We start from the raw sequence: 20,171 nt of genomic DNA, 5'->3' as shown, positions 1-20,171 counted from the left end.
CAGTGGGAACCTGTTCAACCTTCGTCGTCTCCAGGCCAGGTCCAAGACTACCCCAATCTCTGTCGTTGAGCTACTGTACGCGGACAATACCTGCGTCTGCGCACATACAGAGGCTGAACTTCAAGTCATAGTCAACGTATTTACTGAGGCGTACCAAAGCATGGGCCTTACACTAAACATCTAAGTCCGAGGTCCTCCACCAGCCTGTCCTCGCCGCACAGCACTCCCTCCACCCACTCCCCGCAGTCATCAAGATCCATGGCACGCCCCTGGACAACGTGGACCATTTCCCATACCTTGGGAACCTCTTATCAACAAGACCAGACATTGACGATAAGATTCAACACCGCCTCCAGTGCCGCCTTCGGCCGCTTGAGGAAAAGAGTGTTTGAAGACCACGCCCTCAAATCTACCACTAATCTCATGGTCTACAGGGCTGTATTAATACCCACCCTCAGAGACATGGACTATGTGCAGCAGACACCTCACGTTGCTAGAGAAATAACACCAACGAGGTCTCCGCAAGATCCTACAAATTCCCTGGAAGGACAGATGCACCAACGTTGGCGTCGGCGGCCAGGCCAACATCCCCAGCATTGAAGCACGGACCACATTTGATCATCTCCGCTGCACAGGCCACATTGTTCGCATGCCAGACACGAGATTCCCAAAGCAAGCATTCTACTCAGAACTTCTTCACAGCAAACAAGCCAAAGCTGTGGCAGAGGAAACGTTACAGGGACACCCTCAAAGCCTCCCTGATAAAGTACAACATCCCCACTGACACCTGGGAGACCCTGGCTAAAGACCGCCCTCAGTGGAGAAAGTGCATCCGGGAGGGCGCTGAGCACCTCGAGTCTCATCGCCGAGAGCATGCAGAAATCAACCGCAGGCATCAGAAAGTACATGCGGCAAACCTGTCCCACCCACCCCTTCCCTCAACGAGCATCTGTCCCACCTATGACAGGGACTGTGGCTCTCATATTGGACTGTTCAGGCACTTAAGTACTCATTTTTAGAGTGGAAGCATGTCTTCCTCGATCCGAGGGACTGCCTGTGATGATGATGAACCAGAATTGGACACAATACTCCAGTTGAGGCCGAACCAGAGTTTTACGTGGGTTCAACATAATATCCACACTTCTGTACTCTATACCTCTATTCATGAAGCCTCGGGTCCCGTAAGTCTTTGTAACCACTTTCTCAACCTGTGCTGCCACCTTCAGTGATTGGTGCACATATACTCCTGGGTCTCTCTGTTCACACACCCCTTTACAATTGTACCCTTTAGTTTATATTTCCTCTCCTCTTTCTTCTGACCAAAATGTATCACTTTTGAACTTTTCTATGTTAAGTTTCATCTGCCACATGTCTGCCCATTCCACCAGCCTGCTGATGACTTTCTGAAGTCTATCACCACCTCCTCACTGTTCACTGTACTTCCAAGTTTTGTGTGAGCTGTAGATTTGGAAATTGTGCCCTGTACACCCAAGTCTAGGTCAATAATATAGATCAAAAAAAGCAGTGGTCCCAGTACCGACCTCTGGGGAACACCACTTCTTCCAGTCTGAAAAACAACCGTTCACCACTACTCTGTTTGTGTCACTTAGCCACTTTCACATCCATGCTGCCATTGTCCCCGTTATTCCATGGGCTTCGATTCTGCTGGTATTGGTAACACGCCTGGGATCATTAAACACAAAACCCAGTCTGTTAATCACTTTCAGCGACTGGACTTAGAATCTGCCCCACAGCATCTCTTCTACCTTCAATATGTGAATAGAGCATCACGCCTGTAAACCTGGTTTAAGTTTATATCCACTCAGCAAATCTATTTAAGGAAAGCCTGTAGGCCAATGAGACACTGTTAAGGTGCCAGTGTGCTGCTGGTTTGCCGGGCATTTTGCCTGTAATGGACTCCGTATTTTGGTCTCCGTATTTAAGGAAGGATAGACCTGCATTGGAGGCAGTTCAGAGAAGGTTCACTAGGTTGATTCCGGAGATGAGGGGGTTGACTTATGAAGATAGCTTGAGTAGGTTGGGCCTAAACACATTGGAGTTCAGAAGAATGGGATGTGATTTTATCAAAATATAAGATAATGAGGGGGCCTGATAGGTGGATGCAGAGAGGATATTTCCACTTACACGGGAAACTAAAACTAGGGGACATAGTCTTAGAATAAGGGGCCACCCAATTAAAACTGAGATGAGGAATTTCTTCTCTGAGGGTTTTAAATCCATGGAATTCTCTGCCCAGGAGAGCTGTGGAGGCTGGGTCTTTGAATATATTTAAGGCGGAAATAGACAGATTTTTGAGCGATAAGTGAGTCAAGGATTCTGGGGAGCAGGCAGGGAAGTGGAACGGAGTCCATGGTCAGATCAGCCATGATCTTATTGAATGGCAGAGGAGGCCCGAGGGGTCAAATGGCCTACTCCTGCTACTATTTCTTATATTCTCATGTTCTAACTGAAAATTTCTCCCAGTGTAACCTTGTCTGTAATGAAATATGTGTCTTTTAATAAGCCTCAGGTCCTTGCTCATGTCTGCTGCAGATTCCAGAGTTGATTCCAGAGGTGAGTGGATTCATTTATGGTTGAGTAGGTTGGGCCTATACACATTGGAGTTCAGAAGAATGAGGTGATCTCTGTGTGTCCCTGAAGGTCAGTGTCCAGGCTGACGTTCTGTTCCCCCTGCAAGATCCTCCCCACAGATTGTCCTTTCTCAGCTCCAGCCAGGTGATGCTGAACACTCAGGTGGGAAAGACAAAAATACACAGCAATGTGTTGAAAGCAACACTAATTTATGTGTCTATATCCCAAATATTAAACTCCAGTCGATTTCAGGAGTTATTAACATCAGTGTTACAGGAGTTATAAACCCCAACTGTCAGAATGAACACGATTCAGTCCGGGATGTGAATAACAGCAGAATCCAACCCCTGCAGTCACTTGTGAACTCGCTGATGTCTCAGCAGGTTGCCTGACTGAGAGAATCCCTTGCCACACTCAGAGCAGGTGAACGGCCTCTCCCCAGTGTGAACTCGCTGGTGTGTCAGCAGGTGGGATGATATAGTGAATCCCTTCCCACATTCAGAGCAGGCGAACGGTCTCTCCCCAGTGTGAACTTGCTGGTGTCTCAGCAGGTGGGATGATGTAGTGAATCCCTTCTCACAGTCAGAGCAGGTGAACGGTCTCTCCCCAGTGTGAACTCGCTGGTGTGTCAGCAGGTGGGATGATATAGTGAATCCCCTCCCACATTCAGAGCAGGTGAACGGCCTCTCCCCAGTGTGAACTCGCTGGTGTCTCAGAAGGTTGGATGATGCAGTGAATCCCTTGCCACACTCAGAGCAGGTGAACGGCCTCTCCCCAGTGTGAACTCGCTGGTGTCTTATCAGTTGCTCTTTGCTTTTAAAACTCTTCTCACAGTCAGAACATTTACAAGGTCTCTCCTCATTATGAACTCGCTGGTGTGTCAGCAAGTGGGATGATTTAGTGAATCCCCTCCCACATTCAGAGGAGGTGAACGGCCTCGCCCCAGTGTGAACTCGCTGGTGTCTCAGAAGGTTGGATGATGAAGTGAATCCCTTCCCACAGTCCGAGCAGGTGAACGGCCTCTCCCCAGTGTGAACTCGCTGGTGTGTCAGCAGGTGGGATGATGCAGTGAATCCCTTCCCACAGTCGGAGCAGGTGAACGGCCTCTCCCCAGTGTGAACTCGCTGGTGTGTCAGCAGGTTGGATGATGTAGTGAATCCCTTCCCACAGTCGGAGCAGGTGAACGGCCTCTCCCCAGTGTGAACTCGCTGGTGGGTCAGTAGGTCAGATGATGTAGTGAATCCCTTCCCACAGTCGGAGCAGGTGAACGGTCTCTCCCCAGTGTGAACTCGCTGGTGTGTCAGCAGGTGGGATGATGTCGTAAATCCCTTCCCACAGTCGGAGCAGGTGAACGGCCTCTCCCCAGTGTGAACTCGCTGGTGTGTCAGCAGGTGGGATGATGTAGTGAATCCCTTCCCACAGTCGGAGCAGGTGAACGGCCTCTCCCCAGTGTGAACTCGCTGGTGTGTCAGCAGGTCAGATGATGTAGTGAATCCCTTCCCACAGTCGGAGCAGCTGAATGGCCTCTCCCCAGTGTGAACTCGCTGGTGTATCAGCAGGTTGGATAACTGGATGAATCCCTTCCCACACTCGGAGCAGGTGAATGGCCTCTCCCCAGTGTGAACTCGCTGGTGTATCAGCATGTTGGATAACTGAGTGAATCCCATCCCACACTCGGAGCAGGTGAATGGCCTCTCCCCTGTGTGAACTCGCTGGTGTCTCAGCAGGTGGGATAACCGAGTGAATCCCTTCCCACAGTCGGAGCAGGTGAATGGTCTCTCCCCAGTGTGACCTCGCCAATGTGTTTCCAGCTGGGATGGGGAGTTGAAACGTTTCCCACAATCCCCACATTTACACGGTTTCTCCCCAGTGTTACTGCACTTGTGTCTCTCCAGTTTGGACGATTGGCTGAAGCCTTGTCCACACACAGAGCACGTGTACCGTTTCTCCCCACTGTGAACGGTGCCTTCTGCTTCCATGGTCAAAAGTTGATGATATTCCAGTCCCGATGTAGTGAGTGACTGTCAGATCTTGAGGTGATGTTTGGTTTGAGCTTCCAGTCGACAAATCCTCCCCTTTTAACACCCTGTAAAGTGAATTTCAAACAGGAAAAAGTGAGTGTGAGAGAGAACCCACAAAAACACAAAGGCAGGTTGTGAAATTGAGCTTAATGAATCTGGTCATTTGTGGGGCCGGCACTAGAAAAAAGTGACCATTAAAGCTGCCGGATTGTCTTAAAAACACATCTGGGTCATTGCTGTACTTCAGGGAAGGGAATCCACCTCCCTCGACAGGCCCACATGGGAAATTGTTGGTCCCACTGGGCCCAGAGGTACTGGGGGTGAAACCCAGCAGCTTCTCCCCCTCTCCATCCAGCTCAAACTGATGTAACAAACAGACCCACACAGGAGGCCAGGGAGCGACTTCCACATCCAGCGCCCACCTGATACAGAGCGGCTGGGAATTGCTGGGCCTGCTGTATAAATGCAAGTTGTTGTTTTCCTGGTGTGTGGGAGGTGCTGGGCCCAGTGGCTCTGACTCAGGCCCCGAGAGCTGCACCCGGTGCTGCCCGGGGGCCCCGAGAGCCGTACTCGGTGTTGCCCGGGGACCGGGAGCCGCACTCGGTTAAAAAGGTGGCAGACAAAAAGCAGGATACTATCGACCAGTTCGCCTAACATCTGTGGTTGGGAAAATGTTGAAGAGTTCATTCTTAAAGAAGCAGTAGCACAACATTTGAAAAAACATAATTCGGTCAGGCAGAATCAGCATGGATTTATGAAGGGGAAGTTAAGTTTGACAAATTTGCTGGAATTCTTTGAGCATGTAACGAACATAGAAACATAGAAAAATAGGTGCAGGAGTAGGCCATTCGGCCCTTCGAGCCTGCACCGCCATTCAATATCATGGCTGATCATTCCTTCAGTACCCCTTTCCTGCTTTCTCTCCATACCTCTTGATCCCCTGAACCGCAAGAGCCATATCTAACTCCCTCTTGAATCTATCCAGTGAACTGGCATCAACAAATCTCTGCGGCAGGGAATTCCACAGGTTAACAACTCTCTTGAGTGAAGAAGTTTCTCCTCATCTCAGTCCTAAATGGCCTACCCCTTATCCTAAATGCAATGATTATTTTCATTTTTGGTGTTATTCAAAACAGGTGGACTTGGAACTTGGAACGTGAAATACACAGCAAATCAAAACTTTAAAAAATTTGAAGAAAATATGCAATAGTAGCCAACTAAATCAGTTCTCTATTAGACAATGGCATACGTCATCAAACTCCTTCTCTGCTTGTACCATGTTGAAAAAAATTCTGAAATGAAATATTTTTGTCCTCAAATATCAGTCTATTTTTAAACAGTATGCAATAGTTATAATTTTATCTCATCTCAAAATCACTAATCCATCATTCAGACTAGGCCTGGACATTTGGAAGAAATGCATTCTTTCTATTTTTGTCTTGTACAATACCAAACATTCAGGAATTCATTTTTCACATTTGGTCAGTCAGTTTCTCCTCAACACTGTCAGAGGTGCTTTCGATGAATTATGTTCCACTTCACATCATGGGCCAGGGTGGATAAAGTGGGTGTGGTGTATTTGGTCTTCCAGAAGGCATTTGACAAGGTGCCACATAAAAGGTTACTGCACAAGATAAAAGTTCACGGGGCTGGGGGTAACATATTAGCATGGATAGAGGATTGGCTAACTAACAGACAACAGAGAGTTGGGGTAAATGGTTCATTCTCGGGTTGGCAATCAGTAATGAGTGGGGTGCCGCAGGCATCAGTGCTGGGACCCCAACTATTTTCAATCTATATTAACGACTTGGAAGAAGGGACGAGGGGCCACTGTACGGCAAAATTCTAAAAGGACAAAGGGTGTTAAAAAAACAAGCCTAAAGGCTTTGTGTCTTAATGCAAGGAGTTTCCGTAATAACATAGAAACATAGAAAATAGGTGCAGGAGTAGGCCATTCGGCCCTTCTAGCCTGCACCGCCATTCAATGAGTTCATGGCTGAACATTCAACTTCAGTACCCCATTCCTGCTTTCTCGCCATACGCCTTGATCCCCCAAGTAGTAAGGACCTCATCTAACTCCTTTTTGAATATATTTAGTGAATTGGCCTCAACAACTTTCTGTGGTAGAGAATTCCACAGGTTCACCACTCTCTGGGTGAAGAAGTTCCTCCGCATCTCGGTCCTAAATGGCTTACCCCTTATCCTTAGACTGTGACCTCTGGTTCTGGACTTCCCCAACATTGGGAACATTCTTCCTGCATCTAACCTGTCTAAGCCCATCAGAATTTTAAATGTTTTGATGAGTTCCCCTCTCATTCTTCTGAACTCCAGTGAATACAAGCCCAGTTGATAGATCAGTCCCGCCATCCCGGGAATCAGTCTGGTGAACCTTCGCTGCACTCCCTCAATAGCAAGAATGTCCTTCCTCAGGTTAGGAGACCAAAACTGTACACAATACTCCAGGTGTGGCCTCACCAATGCCCTGTACAACTGTAGCAACACCTCCCTGCCCCTGTACTCAAATCTCCTGTGGATGAATTAACTGTGCAAATAGATGTTAACAGATATGATGTGTTTGGGATTACAGAGACGTGGCTCCAGGATGATCAGGGCTGGGAACTCAACATCCATGGGTATGCAACATTCAGGAAGGATAGAATAAAAGGAAAAGGAGGTGGAGTAGCATTGCTGGTTAAAGAGGAGATTAATGCAATAGTTAGGAAGGACATTAGCTTGGATGATGTGGAATCTATATGGGTAGAGCTGCAGAACACCAAAGGGCAAAAAACGTTAGTGGGTGTTGTGTACAGACCTCCAAACAGTAGTAGTGATGTTGGGGAGGGCATCAAACAGGAAATTAGGGGTGCATGCAATAAAGGTGCAGCAGTTATAATGGGTGACTTTAATATGCATATAGATTGGGCTAAACAAACTGGAAGCAATACAGTGGAGGAGGATTTCCTGGAGTGCATAAGGGATGGTTTTCTAGACCAATATGTCGAGGAACCAACTCGGGGGGAGGCCATCTTAGACTGGATGTTGTGTAATGAGAGAGGATTAATTAGCAATCTCGTTGTGCGAGGCCCCTTGGGGAAGAGTGACCAGAATATGGTGGAATTCGACATTAGGATGGAGAATGAAACCGTTAATTCAGAGACCATGGTCCAGAACTTAAAGAAGGGTAACTTTGAAGGTATGAGGCGTGAATTGACTAGGATAGATTGGCGAATGATACTTAATGGGTTGACTGTGGATGGGCAATGGCAGACATTTCGAGACCGCATGGATGAACTACAACAATTGTACATTCCTGTCTGGCGTAAAAATAACAAAAGGGAAGGTGGCTCAACCGTGGCTATCAAGGGAAATCAGAGATAGTATTAAAGCCAAGGAAGTGGCATACAAATTGGCCAGAAATAGCAGTGAACCTGGGGACTGGGAGAAATTTAGAACTCAGCAGAGGAGGGTCAAAGGGTTTGATTAGGGCAGGGAAAATGGAGTACGAGATGAAGCTTGCAGGGAACATTAAGACGGACTGCAAAAGTTTCGATAGATATGTAAAGAGAAAAAGTTTAATAAAGACAAATGTAGGTCCCCTGCAGTCAGAATCAGGGGAAGTCATAACAGGGTACAAAGAAATGGCAGACCAATTGAACAAGTACTTGGTTCGTTATTCAAAAGGAGGACACAAACAACCTTCCGGATATAAAAGGGGTCAGAGGGTCTAGTAAGAAGGAGGAACTGAGGGAAAGCCTTTAGTCGGGAAATTGTGTTGGAAAAATTGATGGGATTGAAGGCCGATAAATCCCCAGGGCCTGATGGACTGCATCCCAGAGTACTTAAGGCGGTGGCCCTGGAAATAGCGGATGCATTGACAGTCATTTTCCAACTCTGGATCAGTTCCTATCGAATGGAGGGTAGCCAATGTAACCCCACTTTTTAAAAAAGGAGGGAGGGAGAAAACAGGGAATTATAGACCGGTCAGCCTGACCTCAATAGTGGGTAAAATGATGGAATCAATTATTAAGGATGTCATAGCAGCGCATTTGGAAAGAGGTGACATGATAGGTCCAAGTCAGCATCGATTGTGAAAGGGAAATCATGCTTGACAAATCTTGTGGAATTTTTTGAGGATGTTTCCAGTAGAGTGGACAAGGGAGAACCAGTTGATGTGGTATATTTGGACTTTCAGAAGGCTTTCGACAAGGTCCCACACAAGAGATTAATGTGCAAAGTTAAAGCACATGGGATTGGGGGTTGTGTGCTTACATGGATTGAGAACTGGTTGTCAGACAGGAAGCAAAGAGTAGGAGTAAATGGGTACTTTTCAGAATGGCAGGCAGTGACTAGTGGGGTAGCGCAAGGTTCTGTGCTGGGGCCCCAGCTGTTTACACTGTACATTAATGATTTAGACGAGGGGATTAAATGTAGTATCTCCAAATTTGCGGATGACACTAAGTTGGGTGGCAGTGTGAGCTGCGAGGAAGATGCTATGAGGCTGCAGAGTGACTTGGATAGGTTAGGTGAGTGGTTAAATGCATGGCAGATGAAGTATAATATGGATAAATGTGAGATTATCCACTTTGGTGGTAAAAACAGAGAGACAGACTATTACCTGAATAGTGACAGATTAGGAAAAGGAGGTGCAATGAGACCTGGGTGTCATGGTACATCAGTCATTGAAGGTTGGCATGCAGGTACAGCAGGCGGTTAAGAAAGCAAATGGCATGTTGGCCTTCATAGCGAGGGGATTTGAGTACTGGGGCAGGGAGGTGTTGCTACAGTTGTACAGGGCCTTGGTGAGGCCACACCTGGAGTATTGTGTACAGTTTTGGTCTCCTAACTTGAGGAAGGACATTCTTGCTATTGAGGGCGTGCAGCGAAGGTTCACCAGACTGATTCCCGGGATGGCGGGACTGACCTATCAAGAAAGATTGGATCAACTGGGCTTGTATTCACTGGAGTTCAGAAGAATGAGAGCGGACCTCATAGAAATGTTTAAAATTCTGATGGGTTTAGACAGGTTAGATGCAGGAAGAATGTTCCCAATGTTGGGGAAGTCCAGAACCAGGGGTCACAGTCTAAGGATAAGGGGGAAGCCATTTAGGACCGAGATGAGGAGAAACTTCTTCACCCAGAGAGTGGTGAACCTGTGGAATTCTCTCCCACGGAAAGTTATTGAGGCCAGTTCACTAAATATATTCAAAAAGGAGTTAGATGAAGTCCTTACTACGAGGGGAATCAGGGGGTATGTCGAGAAAGCAGGAATGGGGTACTGAAGTAGCATGTTCAGCCATGAACTCATTGAATGGTGGTGCAGGCTAGAAGGGCCGAATGGCCTACTCCTGCAGCTATTTTCTATGTTTCTATGTAACGTCGCCAAGTTTGCTGACGATACAAAGATGGGAGGAAAAGCAATGTGTGAGGAGGACACAAAAAATCTGCAAAAGGATACAGATAGACTAAGTGGGTGGGCAATAATTTGGCAGATGGAGTATAATGTTGGAAAGTGTGAAGTGATGCACTATGGCAGAAAAAAAATCAAAGAGCAAGTTATTATTTGAATGGAGAAAGATTGCAAAGTGCCGCAGTACAACGGGACTTGGGGGTACTTGTGCATGAAACACAAAAGGTTAGTATGCAGGTACAGCAAGTGATCAGGAAGGCCAATGCAATCTTGGCCTTTATTGCAAAGGGGCTGGAGTATAAAAGCAGGGAGGTCTTGCTACATTTACACAGGGTATTGGTGAGGCCACACCTGGAATACTGCGTGCAGTTTTGGTTTCCATATTTATGAAAGGATATACTTGCTTTGGAGGAAGTTGAGAGAAGGTTCACTTGGTTGATTCCAGAGATGAGGGGGTTGACTTATGAGAAAAGGTTGAGGAGGTTGGGCCTCTACTCATTGAATTCAGAAGAATGAATGAAAGGTGATTTATCGAAACGTATAAGATTATGAGGGGGCTTGACAAGGTGGTAGCAGAGAGGATGTTTTCACTGATCGGGGAGACTAGAACTAGGGAGCATAATCTTAGAATAAGGGCCCCCGCCATTTTAAAACTGAGAAGAGGAGGAATTTTTTCTCTGAGGGTTGTAAACTTATGGAATTCGCTGCCTCAGAGACCTCTGGAAGCTGGGACATTTATAGACAGTGTCTTAACTGATAAGGGAATAAGTGGTTATGGAGAGCGGGCAGGGAAGTGGTCCTGAGTCCATGATCGGATCAGCCATGATCGTATTAAATGGTGGAGCAGGCTCGAGGGGCCGGATGGCCTACTCCTGATCCTACTTCTTATGTTCTTATTTTCTTATATAGTGGGTGTCTGGTACGGGAGTGTGGATTTGACTCTATCTGTCCACCTCTGGTATGTGGATGAGGGTTTTACTCTGTATGTTAGTTTCTGATACAAGAGGTGGATTTTATCCTGTACCTGTCAATTTCTGGTAATTGCCTGTGGTTTCATTCTATATCAAAAAGGGCCATATTACAACATAATTCTAAAAGGACAAAGAGTGTTAAAAAAACAAGCCTGAAGGCTCTGAGTCTCAAAGCGAGAAGCATTTGTAATAAGGTGGACGAATTAACTGCGTAGACAGCTGTTAACGGATATGATGTAATTGGGATTACAGAGACATGGCTCCAGAGTAACCAAAGCTGGGAACATAACATCCAGGGGTATTCAATATTCAGGAAGAATAGACAGAAAGGAAAAGGAGGTGGGGTAGCGTTAATGGTTAAAGAGGAGGTTAATGCAATAGTAAGGAAGGACATTAGCTGGGATGATGTGGAACCTATATGGGTAGAGCTGCGAAACATCGAAGGGCAGAAAACGTTAGTTGGGGTTGTGCACAGACCACCAAACAGTAGTAGGGAGGTTGGGGATGGCATCAAACAGGAAATTAAGGACGCGTGCAATAAGGGTACAGCAGTTATCATGGGTGACTGTAACCTACATATTGATTGGGCTAACCAAACTTGTAGCAATACTGTGGTGGAAGATTTCCTAGAGTGTATAAGGGATGGTTTTCTCGACCAATTTGTCGAGGAACCTACAGGAGAGCAGGCCATCCGAGACTGGGTTTTATGTAACGAGACAGGATTCATTAGCAATCTGGTCTTGCATGGCTCCTTGGGGAAGAATGACCATAATATGGTAGAATTCTTCATTAAGATGGAGAGCAACCCAGTTAACTCAGAGACTAGGGTCCGGAACTTAAAGGAAACTTCGATGGTATGAGACGTGATTTGGCTGGGATAAATTGGCGAATGATACTTAAAGGGTTGACGGTGGATAGGCAATGGCAGACATTTAAAGATCACATGGATGAATTACAACTATTGTACATCCCTGTCTAGCGTAAAAATAAAACAGGAAAGGTGGCTCAACCGTGGCTCACAAGGGAAATTAGGGACAGTGTTAAATCCAAGGAAGAGGCATAAAAATTGGCCTGAAAAAGTAGCAAACCTAAGGACTGGGAGAAATTTAGAATTCAGCAGAGGAGGACTAAGGGTGTAATTAGGAAGGGGAAAATAGAATATGAGAGTAAGCTTGCAGGGAACACAAAAACTGACTGCAAAAGCTTCTATAGATATGTGAAGAGAAAAAGATTAGTGAAGTCTAATGTCGGCCCCTTGCAGTCAGAATCAGGTGAATTCATAATGGGGAACAAGGAAATGGCAGACCAACTGAACAAATACTTTGGTTCTGTCTTCACTGAGGAAGACACGAATAACCTCCCAAAAATACTAGGGGACTGAGGGTCTAGCGGGAAGGAGGAACTGAGGGAAATCCTTATTAGTCAGGAAATGCTTGTAGGGAAACTGAAGGCCGATAAATCCCCAGGGTCTGATAGTCTGCATCCCAGAGTAGTTCAAGAAGTGGCCCTAGAAATAGTAGATGCATTGGTGGTCATTTTTCAAAATTCCATGGACTCTGGATCAGTACCTATGAACTGGAGGGTAGCTAATGTAACCCCACTTTTTAAAAAAGGAGGCAGAGAGAAAACAGGGAATGATAGACCGGTTAGCCTGACATTGGTGGTGGGGAAAATGCTGGAATCAATTATTAAAGATGTAATAGCAGAGCATTTGGAAAGCAGTGACAGGATCGGTCCAAGTCAGCATGGATTTATGAAAGGGAAATCATGCTTGACAAATCTTCTAGAGGTTTTTGAGGATGTAACTAGTAGAGTGGATAAGGGAGAACCAGTGGATGTGGTGTATTTGGAATTTCAAAAGGCTTTTGACAAAAGACCCACACCAGAGATTAGTGTGCAAAATTAAAGCACATGGTATTGGGTGTAATGTACTGACGTGGAGGCAGAACTGGTTGGCAGACAGGAAGCAAAGAGTGGGAATAAACGGATCCTTTTCAGAATGGCAGGCAGTGACTAGTGGGGTGCCACAAGGTTCAGTGCTGGGATCCCAGCTATTTACAATATATATTAATGATTTAGACGATGGAATTGAAAGTAATATCTCCAAGTTTGCAGATGACACTAAGGTGGGTGGCAGTGTGAGCTGTGAGGAGGATGCGAAGAGGCTGCAGGTTGACTTGGACAGGTTTGGTGAATAGGCAATTGAATGGCAGATGCAGTATAATGTGGATAAATGTGAGGTTATCCACTTTGGTGGCAAAAACAGGAAGGCAGATTATTACCTGAATGGTGACAGATTAGTAAAAGGGGAGGTTCAAAGAGACCTGGGTGTCATGGTAAATCAGTCACTGAAGGTAGGCATGCAGGTACAGCAGGCAGTAAAGAAAGCAACTGGCATGCTGGCCTTCATAGCGAGGGGATTTGAGTTGTAGGAGCAGGGAGGTGTTACTGCAGTTGTAGAGGGCCTTGGTGAGACCACACCTTGAGTATGGTGTGCAGTTTTGGTCTCTTAATCTGAGCAAGGACGTGCTTGCTATTGAGGGAGTGCAGCGAAGGTTCACCAGACTAATTCCTGGGATGGCAGGACTGACGTATGAAGAAAAACTGGATCAGCTAGGCTAACACTCACTGGAATTTAGAAGAAAGAGAGGGGATCTCATAGAAACATATAAAATTATGACGGGACTGGACAGGTTCGAGGCAGGAAGAATGTTCCTGATGTTGGGGAATTCCATAATCAGGGTCACAGTCTAAGGATAAGGGGTAAGCCATATCGGACTGAAATGAGGAGAAACTTTTTCACCCAGAGAGTGGTAAACCTGTGCAATTCTCTACCACAGAAAGTTGTGGAGTCCAGTTCGTTGGATATATTCAAGAGGGAGTTAGATGTGGCCCTTACGGCTAAGGGGATCAGGGGGTATAGAGAGAAAGCGGGAGTGAGGTACTGAAGTTGCAAGATCAGCCATGATCATATTGAATGGCGGTGCAGGCTCGAAGGGCCGAATGGCCAGCTCCTGCACCTATTTTCTATGTTTCTTTCCATTCTTGGTGTGTGTGTGTGTTCTGTGCTGTATCTGTCCATCTCTGTTATGTGAATGTGAATTCTACTCCATACCCGTCATTCTCCAGTATGTTAGTATTGTTTTACTGCGTACCACCAATTCCTGGTAGAGTATTGGTTTTACTTTCGAACTGTCAATTTGTGTTATGGAGGTGAGTTTTCTGCTGAATCTGTCGGTCTCTGGTAAATGAGTCTGAGTTTTACTCTGTATCTATCTGTCTCTGGTATGTGAGTGTGGGCCTTTCTCTGTATCTCTCCATTTCTGTTATGGGAGCCTGGGTTTTATTCTGTACCCGTCAAGTTCTGATATGTGATTGTGGCCCTTACTCTATAACTGCCAGTTTCTGTTTAATTGTGAGTGGGCTTTCCTTTGTACCTGTCAGTTTCTGGAATGAAAGAGAGATCGTTACCCTGTACCAGTCAATTACTGGTTCGTGAGTATGGGAATGTCACTGTATGTCAATTTATGTTATGGGAATATGGATTTTAATATGTCAGTCTCTGATATGTGAGTATGGGTTTTATACTGTATCAGTCAGTCTCTGATATGCAAGTGTGTGTTTTTTCTGCAACTGTCAGGTTTTGGTGTGTGTTGAGGTTTAATCTGTGCTTCTCAGTTTCTGCTATGGTAGTTTAGGTTTAATCTGTATTTGCCAGTCTCTGGTATGTGAATTGAGAATCAATTTTACTTTCGACCTGTATTTCTCTGATGTGTGAGTGAAGATTTTGCCTTCTATGTGTCATTTTTCAGATGTGTGCATGTGGGTTTTACTCTGCCCCTATCAGTTTCTGCGATGCAAGTAACAATTTTACTTACTGCCTTTCAGTTTTCCGATATGTACCCATGGGATTTACACTTAACCTGTTATTCTCTGGTATGCAAGTGCGGATTTTATTCTATTACTGTCACTTTCATATATGTGGGTGTGTGTTGTATACTGTATCTGTCAGTCTATGGTACGGGAATGTGAGTTTTATTCTGCACCTGTCATCTTCTGGTATGTTCGGGGGTTAAATACTGAATCTTTCAGATTCTGAAACATGAATATGGCTTTTGCTCTGTACCCATCAGCTTCTGATATGCGAGTGTGGTTTATACGACATGTTTGACATTTTTTTTGATGGATGATTGTCTTTTATTCTCCATCTGCCAGTTTCTGGCAAGTGAGTGTGGGTGTTTAATGTACCTGTCAGTGTGATCTGTTTCAATGGTGAAACAGCATCTGATTCCACTGCTCCATGTGGCTGTAAGATTCACAATGTAACTCTGCCACTTCAGATCACTGTGGGACTGACAGCTTCTGCTGTCTGTGACAATAGGATTGAGGCCAGTTCTGTGTCTCTGCGCTCTGGGAGTGATAATCTACTTACTGTGTGTGAGAAGGAGCTGCCTGCACTGTTCCTTGTATTCTGGGTGGAGGAAAGATCACATTTGTTCTGGCTGAAGAATTTTGTTCTGAGAATAATACGAGAACATTATTAGTTCTGAGATATGGATGCGGGGAGAATATGATGTATCTGAGGGAGTGACAATGTAGCTCTCGATCATCAGCAACATGGTTCTGGAGAACTCAGCTCACCGAAACAATATAACCCGTCTTTACAATATCTTCTCCCACACTCCTCTCCTGGTGCCTGCAATAGATGCACTTTTTTAAATTCCCCAAATCCTCACTGTCAGGCTGTGTTTCCACTGCTCACTGCCCAAGAACAACAGACACGGTGAGATTGGAACTGAATCAGGAACATTCACTACTGATTTGGGGAAAGAAAGCAGCAATGATTTGAAAGAGCGAGGTGGTTTACTTTCTCTGTTACCTTACACTGTCCACACACAGCCCGAGAATGGCCTCTCGCTTCCACCACTCACACCATGTTCCAGAACTAGTTCCTGCTCCACTCTGCCTCTTACACACAGACCCTGACGGAACTAAACCAGGAACGTTCACTACTGGTTTGGAGAGAGAAAGCAGCAGATGGTAAATAGCAGATTCTGACCATTCTATCTCCCTTACCCTGGACACACACTGTCCACACACAGCCCGAAAATGGCCTCTCCCTTGCCTGACTCACACCACGCACTGAGACTGGTTCTTGCTCCACTCTGCCTCTTACACACAGCTCCTGACTCCCCCTGAACTTCCCCCGGACTCAATGCCGATCTCTGAGCCCATCTGCGGACATGCTCCCAAAGCGCTGCGCTGCTGTAAGGAGGCTGCTGCTCGCTGCCTTACCCCGGGTCACAGTGTCTCCATTCCCGACTGTTTTAAACCATCTTCTTCAACTCACTGAGTGAATGGCAATTCCAGGCAGTGCTGGGGGAGGGGAGGGCACATGCGCTCTTCTGCTCACTGGGAATCGACACAGGAGGTGGGTCTGAACCGTGCATGCGCAGCTCTCTGCAATAATTTAATCTGTAAAAATCAAATTGCACTTTTCCCAATTTACTTTTATCAGAATCTGAGCAAAGGAACTGGGCCTGGGGGGAAAGGACAGAGAATGATTAAAGCTGGGAGCCTTGTCCCTTGGAGATGGTCAATTTGGGATCATTCCGTGCAGGGTGTTTCTCTCCATGAGCCCATCTTCACAAAGCAATTCTGCAAAAACATCAGAGGGACGAGGGAGTGGGAGTGTTTGCTGGGACCGTGCAGGAGTTAATATCTGACAAACAATCTGAGATCAGTTTAATTACATTTAAAGACTCGATCACTGAGAGTAATACTGAAGTGGATAATCAAGGGGCTATAGTGAGGGAGGGAGGAACTTAATACAATCACTATTCATAATGAAGTAGTACTCAGAAAAATAATGCGACTAAAGGCAGACAGGTCACCTTGCCCTGATGGCTTACATCGTCGGGGCTTAAGAGAAGTGGCTGCAGAGATAGTGGACACATTGGTTGTAATCTACCAAAATTCTCTGGATTCTGGGGCGGTCCCAACAGATTGGAAAACCGAAAATGTAACGCCTCTATTTAAAAAAGGAGGCAGACAAAAAGCAGGAAACTATAGACCGGTTAGCCTAATATCTGTCATTGGGAAAGTGCTGGAGTCCATTATGAAGGAAGCAGTAGTGGGACATTTGGAAAAGCATGATTCAATCCAGCAGAGTCAGTGTGGCTTCATGAAAGGGAAATCATGTTTGACAAATTTGCTGGAGTTCTTTGAGGATATAATGAGTAGGATGGATAAGGCGGAACCAGTTGATGTGGTGTATTTGGATTTCCAGAAGGCATTTGATAAGGTGGCACATAAGAGCTTACTGCACAAGATAAAAGCTCACTGGGTTGGGGGCAGTATATTAGCATGGATAGAGGATAGGCTAACTAACAGAAAACAGAGAGTCGGGATAAATGGGTCTTTTTCTGGTTGGCAAATGGTGACTAGTTGGGTGCCGCAGGAATCGGTGCTAGGTCCTCAACTATTTACAATCTATATTAATGACTTGGATAAAAGGACCGAGTGTAATGTAGCCAAGTTTGGTGATAATACAAAGGTGGGTGAGAAAGCAAATTGAGGACACAAAAAATCTGCAAAGGGATATAGAGTTAGGGTTAGGGTTAGGCTCAATGAGTGGGCAAAAATTTGTCAGATGTAGTATAATATGGGAAAATGTGAGGTTATCCACTTTGGCAGAAATAATAGAAAAGAAAATTATAATTTAAATGGAGAAAAATTGCAAGTGCTACAGGACAGAGTGACCTGAGGCTGTTTGTGCATAAAACACTAAAAGTTAGTATGCAGGTACAGCAAGTAATCAGGAAGGCAAATGGAATGTTGGCCTTTATTGCAAGGCGGATAGAGTATAAAAGCAGAGAAGTCCTGCTACAATTGTACAGGGTATTGGTGAGATCACACCTGAATACTGCATGCACTTTTGGTCTGCGTATTTAAGGAAGGATATACTTGCATTGGAGGCTGTTCAGAGGTTGATTCCGGCGATGAGGGGGTTGTCTGATGAGGATATGTTGAGAAGGTTGGGCTGATACACTTGGAGTTCAAAAGAATGAGAGGTGATCTTATTGAAACAGATATCAAGGGGACTCAACAAGGTGGATCCAGAGAGGATATTGCCACTCATCGGGTAAACTAAAACGAGGGTGCATCGTCTCAGAATAAGGGGTCACCCATTTAAAACTGAGATGAGGAGGAATTTCTTCACTCAGAGGGTTGTAAATCTGTGGAATTCTCTGCCCGAGAGCTGTGGAGGCTGGGTCATTGAATATAGTTAAGGCAGAGATAGACAGATTTTTGAGCGATAAGGGATTATTGGGAGCTGCAGGGAGGTGGAGCTGAGTCCATGATCAGATCAGCCATGGTCTTATTGAATGGCAGAGCAGGATCCAGGGGCCAAATGATCCACTCCTGCTCCTATTTCTTATGTTATTATGTTCTTATGAGCTAATAACCCTGGGACTGTACATGGGGACTCTAACCCTGGGACTGTACATGGGGATTCTAACCCTGGGAGTGAACAGCTCTGGGGCTTTCCTGTTACAATTGTCTGGGATGTAACCAGAAGCTTAGCACTGAGCAGCGCCTTTAGGAGATGGTGAGAAATCCGAGGTGTCGAGAATAAAATAACTAAGCTGTTACTTTGCTGCTCACTGAACCAAGATGTCGGAGGACTGACCCTGCCTTCCTGTACAAAGATGGCCGCCGTTACCCTGGGCCTGTGACCGGGAGAAAGCCTCGAGGCTGCAGCCGCCGATATTCCGGTTATTATTCCGGTTATTATTCCGGTTATTATTCCGGGCTTCCGGCGGGCACCAGTTGTTTATGAAGCCTCCCCGCCGACCCGCTGATCCATTACTCACCTCCGCCCCGCTGAAAAATGACTGTTTTGCGGAACAGATAATCACCATGTCCATTCCGCCATCGCACGCACCGCGCATGCTCAAAACACAGCTCGGCCTGGCGCATGCGCACTGGGTCTCTGGGTTCGGCTCAGCCTCCGTCGCGGGGAATGCTGGGTAAATATCAAAGGCCACTTTTACAGAATGGAGCAGGATTTACTGGGCTCCCATTGGGCACTGAACCATGTTCATTCTGGCACTTAGACTTTGTTTCTGCTGCTCTGAATAACCTGACACCTGAGCTGGAGATTAATGTTCTGTCTCAATATTGTTTCAAACATCGTGTGTCCAATATGTGATTTCTCCATAATAAGAGACTAATTAATGTTCCCTTCCCTTCCATTTTGGGCCTTTTCTTATTCTAGATTATTTCACTTCTCACGTAATTTATCTTTTACCACATCAAATCCCAAACTTGTTTCATTTGAGTATCCGGCTTGTGGATGTCTCAGACTGAACCGGCGTGTCTCACTTTACATTCATTTGACGTTCATTTCAACCAACCCTTGGAAGAACTATCTTGCGTGAGACTGGAAATCTGTTATTTTCTGTATTTAACGATTTTTGAATGCGGTTAATAGATCTCCGCACATACTGCATGTGATCAACATTGAAATGTTCTGATGTTTGTAATTGCATTTGCTAATTTTGATGGGTAAGTTGATTACAATTACTTGTTACTAACATACCTTGCAGTATTTCTTGCATCAAAATAATTGTTTAAATACTTCCTTTATCAGGTCTTTAGCTTCCCCACTGATCTCTGTTTCTTCTTGTGGGGGAATCGAGAACTAGGTGGCAAAGTCTGAGCATAAGGGGGCGCCTATTTAAAATGGAAATGAAGAGGAATTTCTTCTCTCAGAGGGTCGTGAATCCTTGAAATTATCTACCCCAGAGAACAGTGGAGTCTGGGTCATTGAAAATATTTTAGTTTCAGATAGAGTGATTTTTGAAAGATAGTGGAGTCAAGGTTTATGGGGAGAGGGCAGGGAAATGGAATTGAGGCCAAGATCAGATCAGCCAAGATCTTATTGAATGGCGGGGTGGGCTGAAGGGGCCAGATGGCTACTGCTGCCCCTATTTCTTATGTTCTTAGCCTTGGTTAAGGGCTGGGTTTAGATGTAGGTTTAGTGGTTGTGGTTTGTGGTTATTTGTTAGGATTGGGATTAGTGATTGAGATCGTCAATAGGATATAATGATTAACTTAGAAAGCACTATTGGCAATATAAGTGTTACTGGACATGCTCTTTTCCATTTAATGTTT

At 45.5% G+C, this 20,171-nt stretch overlaps 1 protein-coding gene across 2 annotated transcripts; it reads right to left on the bottom strand.

Moving 5' to 3' along the window:
* Window positions 1–2,695: 2,695 nt before the first annotated feature.
* On the bottom strand, window positions 2,696–18,956 carry LOC139239578 (zinc finger protein 585A-like). 2 transcript variants are annotated; one of them, XM_070868358.1, is made up of 3 exons: window positions 18,869–18,942; window positions 15,424–15,508; window positions 2,696–4,678 (listed from the first exon to the last, which is right to left on the bottom strand). In XM_070868358.1, exon 3 carries the CDS (start codon window positions 4,569–4,571, stop codon window positions 2,946–2,948), a length of 1,626 nt encoding a protein of 541 aa, XP_070724459.1. In that variant the 5' UTR covers window positions 4,572–4,678; window positions 15,424–15,508; window positions 18,869–18,942; the 3' UTR covers window positions 2,696–2,945. The 2 variants fall into 2 exon arrangements, with proteins under 2 accessions (XP_070724459.1, XP_070724460.1); XM_070868359.1 differs by lacking the exon at window positions 15,424–15,508 and having other exon boundaries at window positions 18,869–18,956.
* Window positions 18,957–20,171: the final 1,215 nt, after the last annotated feature.

The sequence above is a fragment of the Pristiophorus japonicus genome, chromosome 28 (assembly GCF_044704955.1).
Source record: "Pristiophorus japonicus isolate sPriJap1 chromosome 28, sPriJap1.hap1, whole genome shotgun sequence".
In the NCBI taxonomy this organism is placed as follows: Eukaryota; Metazoa; Chordata; class Chondrichthyes; family Pristiophoridae; genus Pristiophorus; species Pristiophorus japonicus.
Note: the sequence above shows the minus strand (reverse complement) of the source record. Positions and strands in the feature narration are given on the sequence as shown.

What these genes read in the sequence shown, in the direction of transcription:
- LOC139239578 (XM_070868359.1), bottom strand. Translation starts at nt 4,571, where the DNA reads ATGGAAGCAGAAGGCACCGTTCACAGTGGGGAGAAACGGTACACGTGC.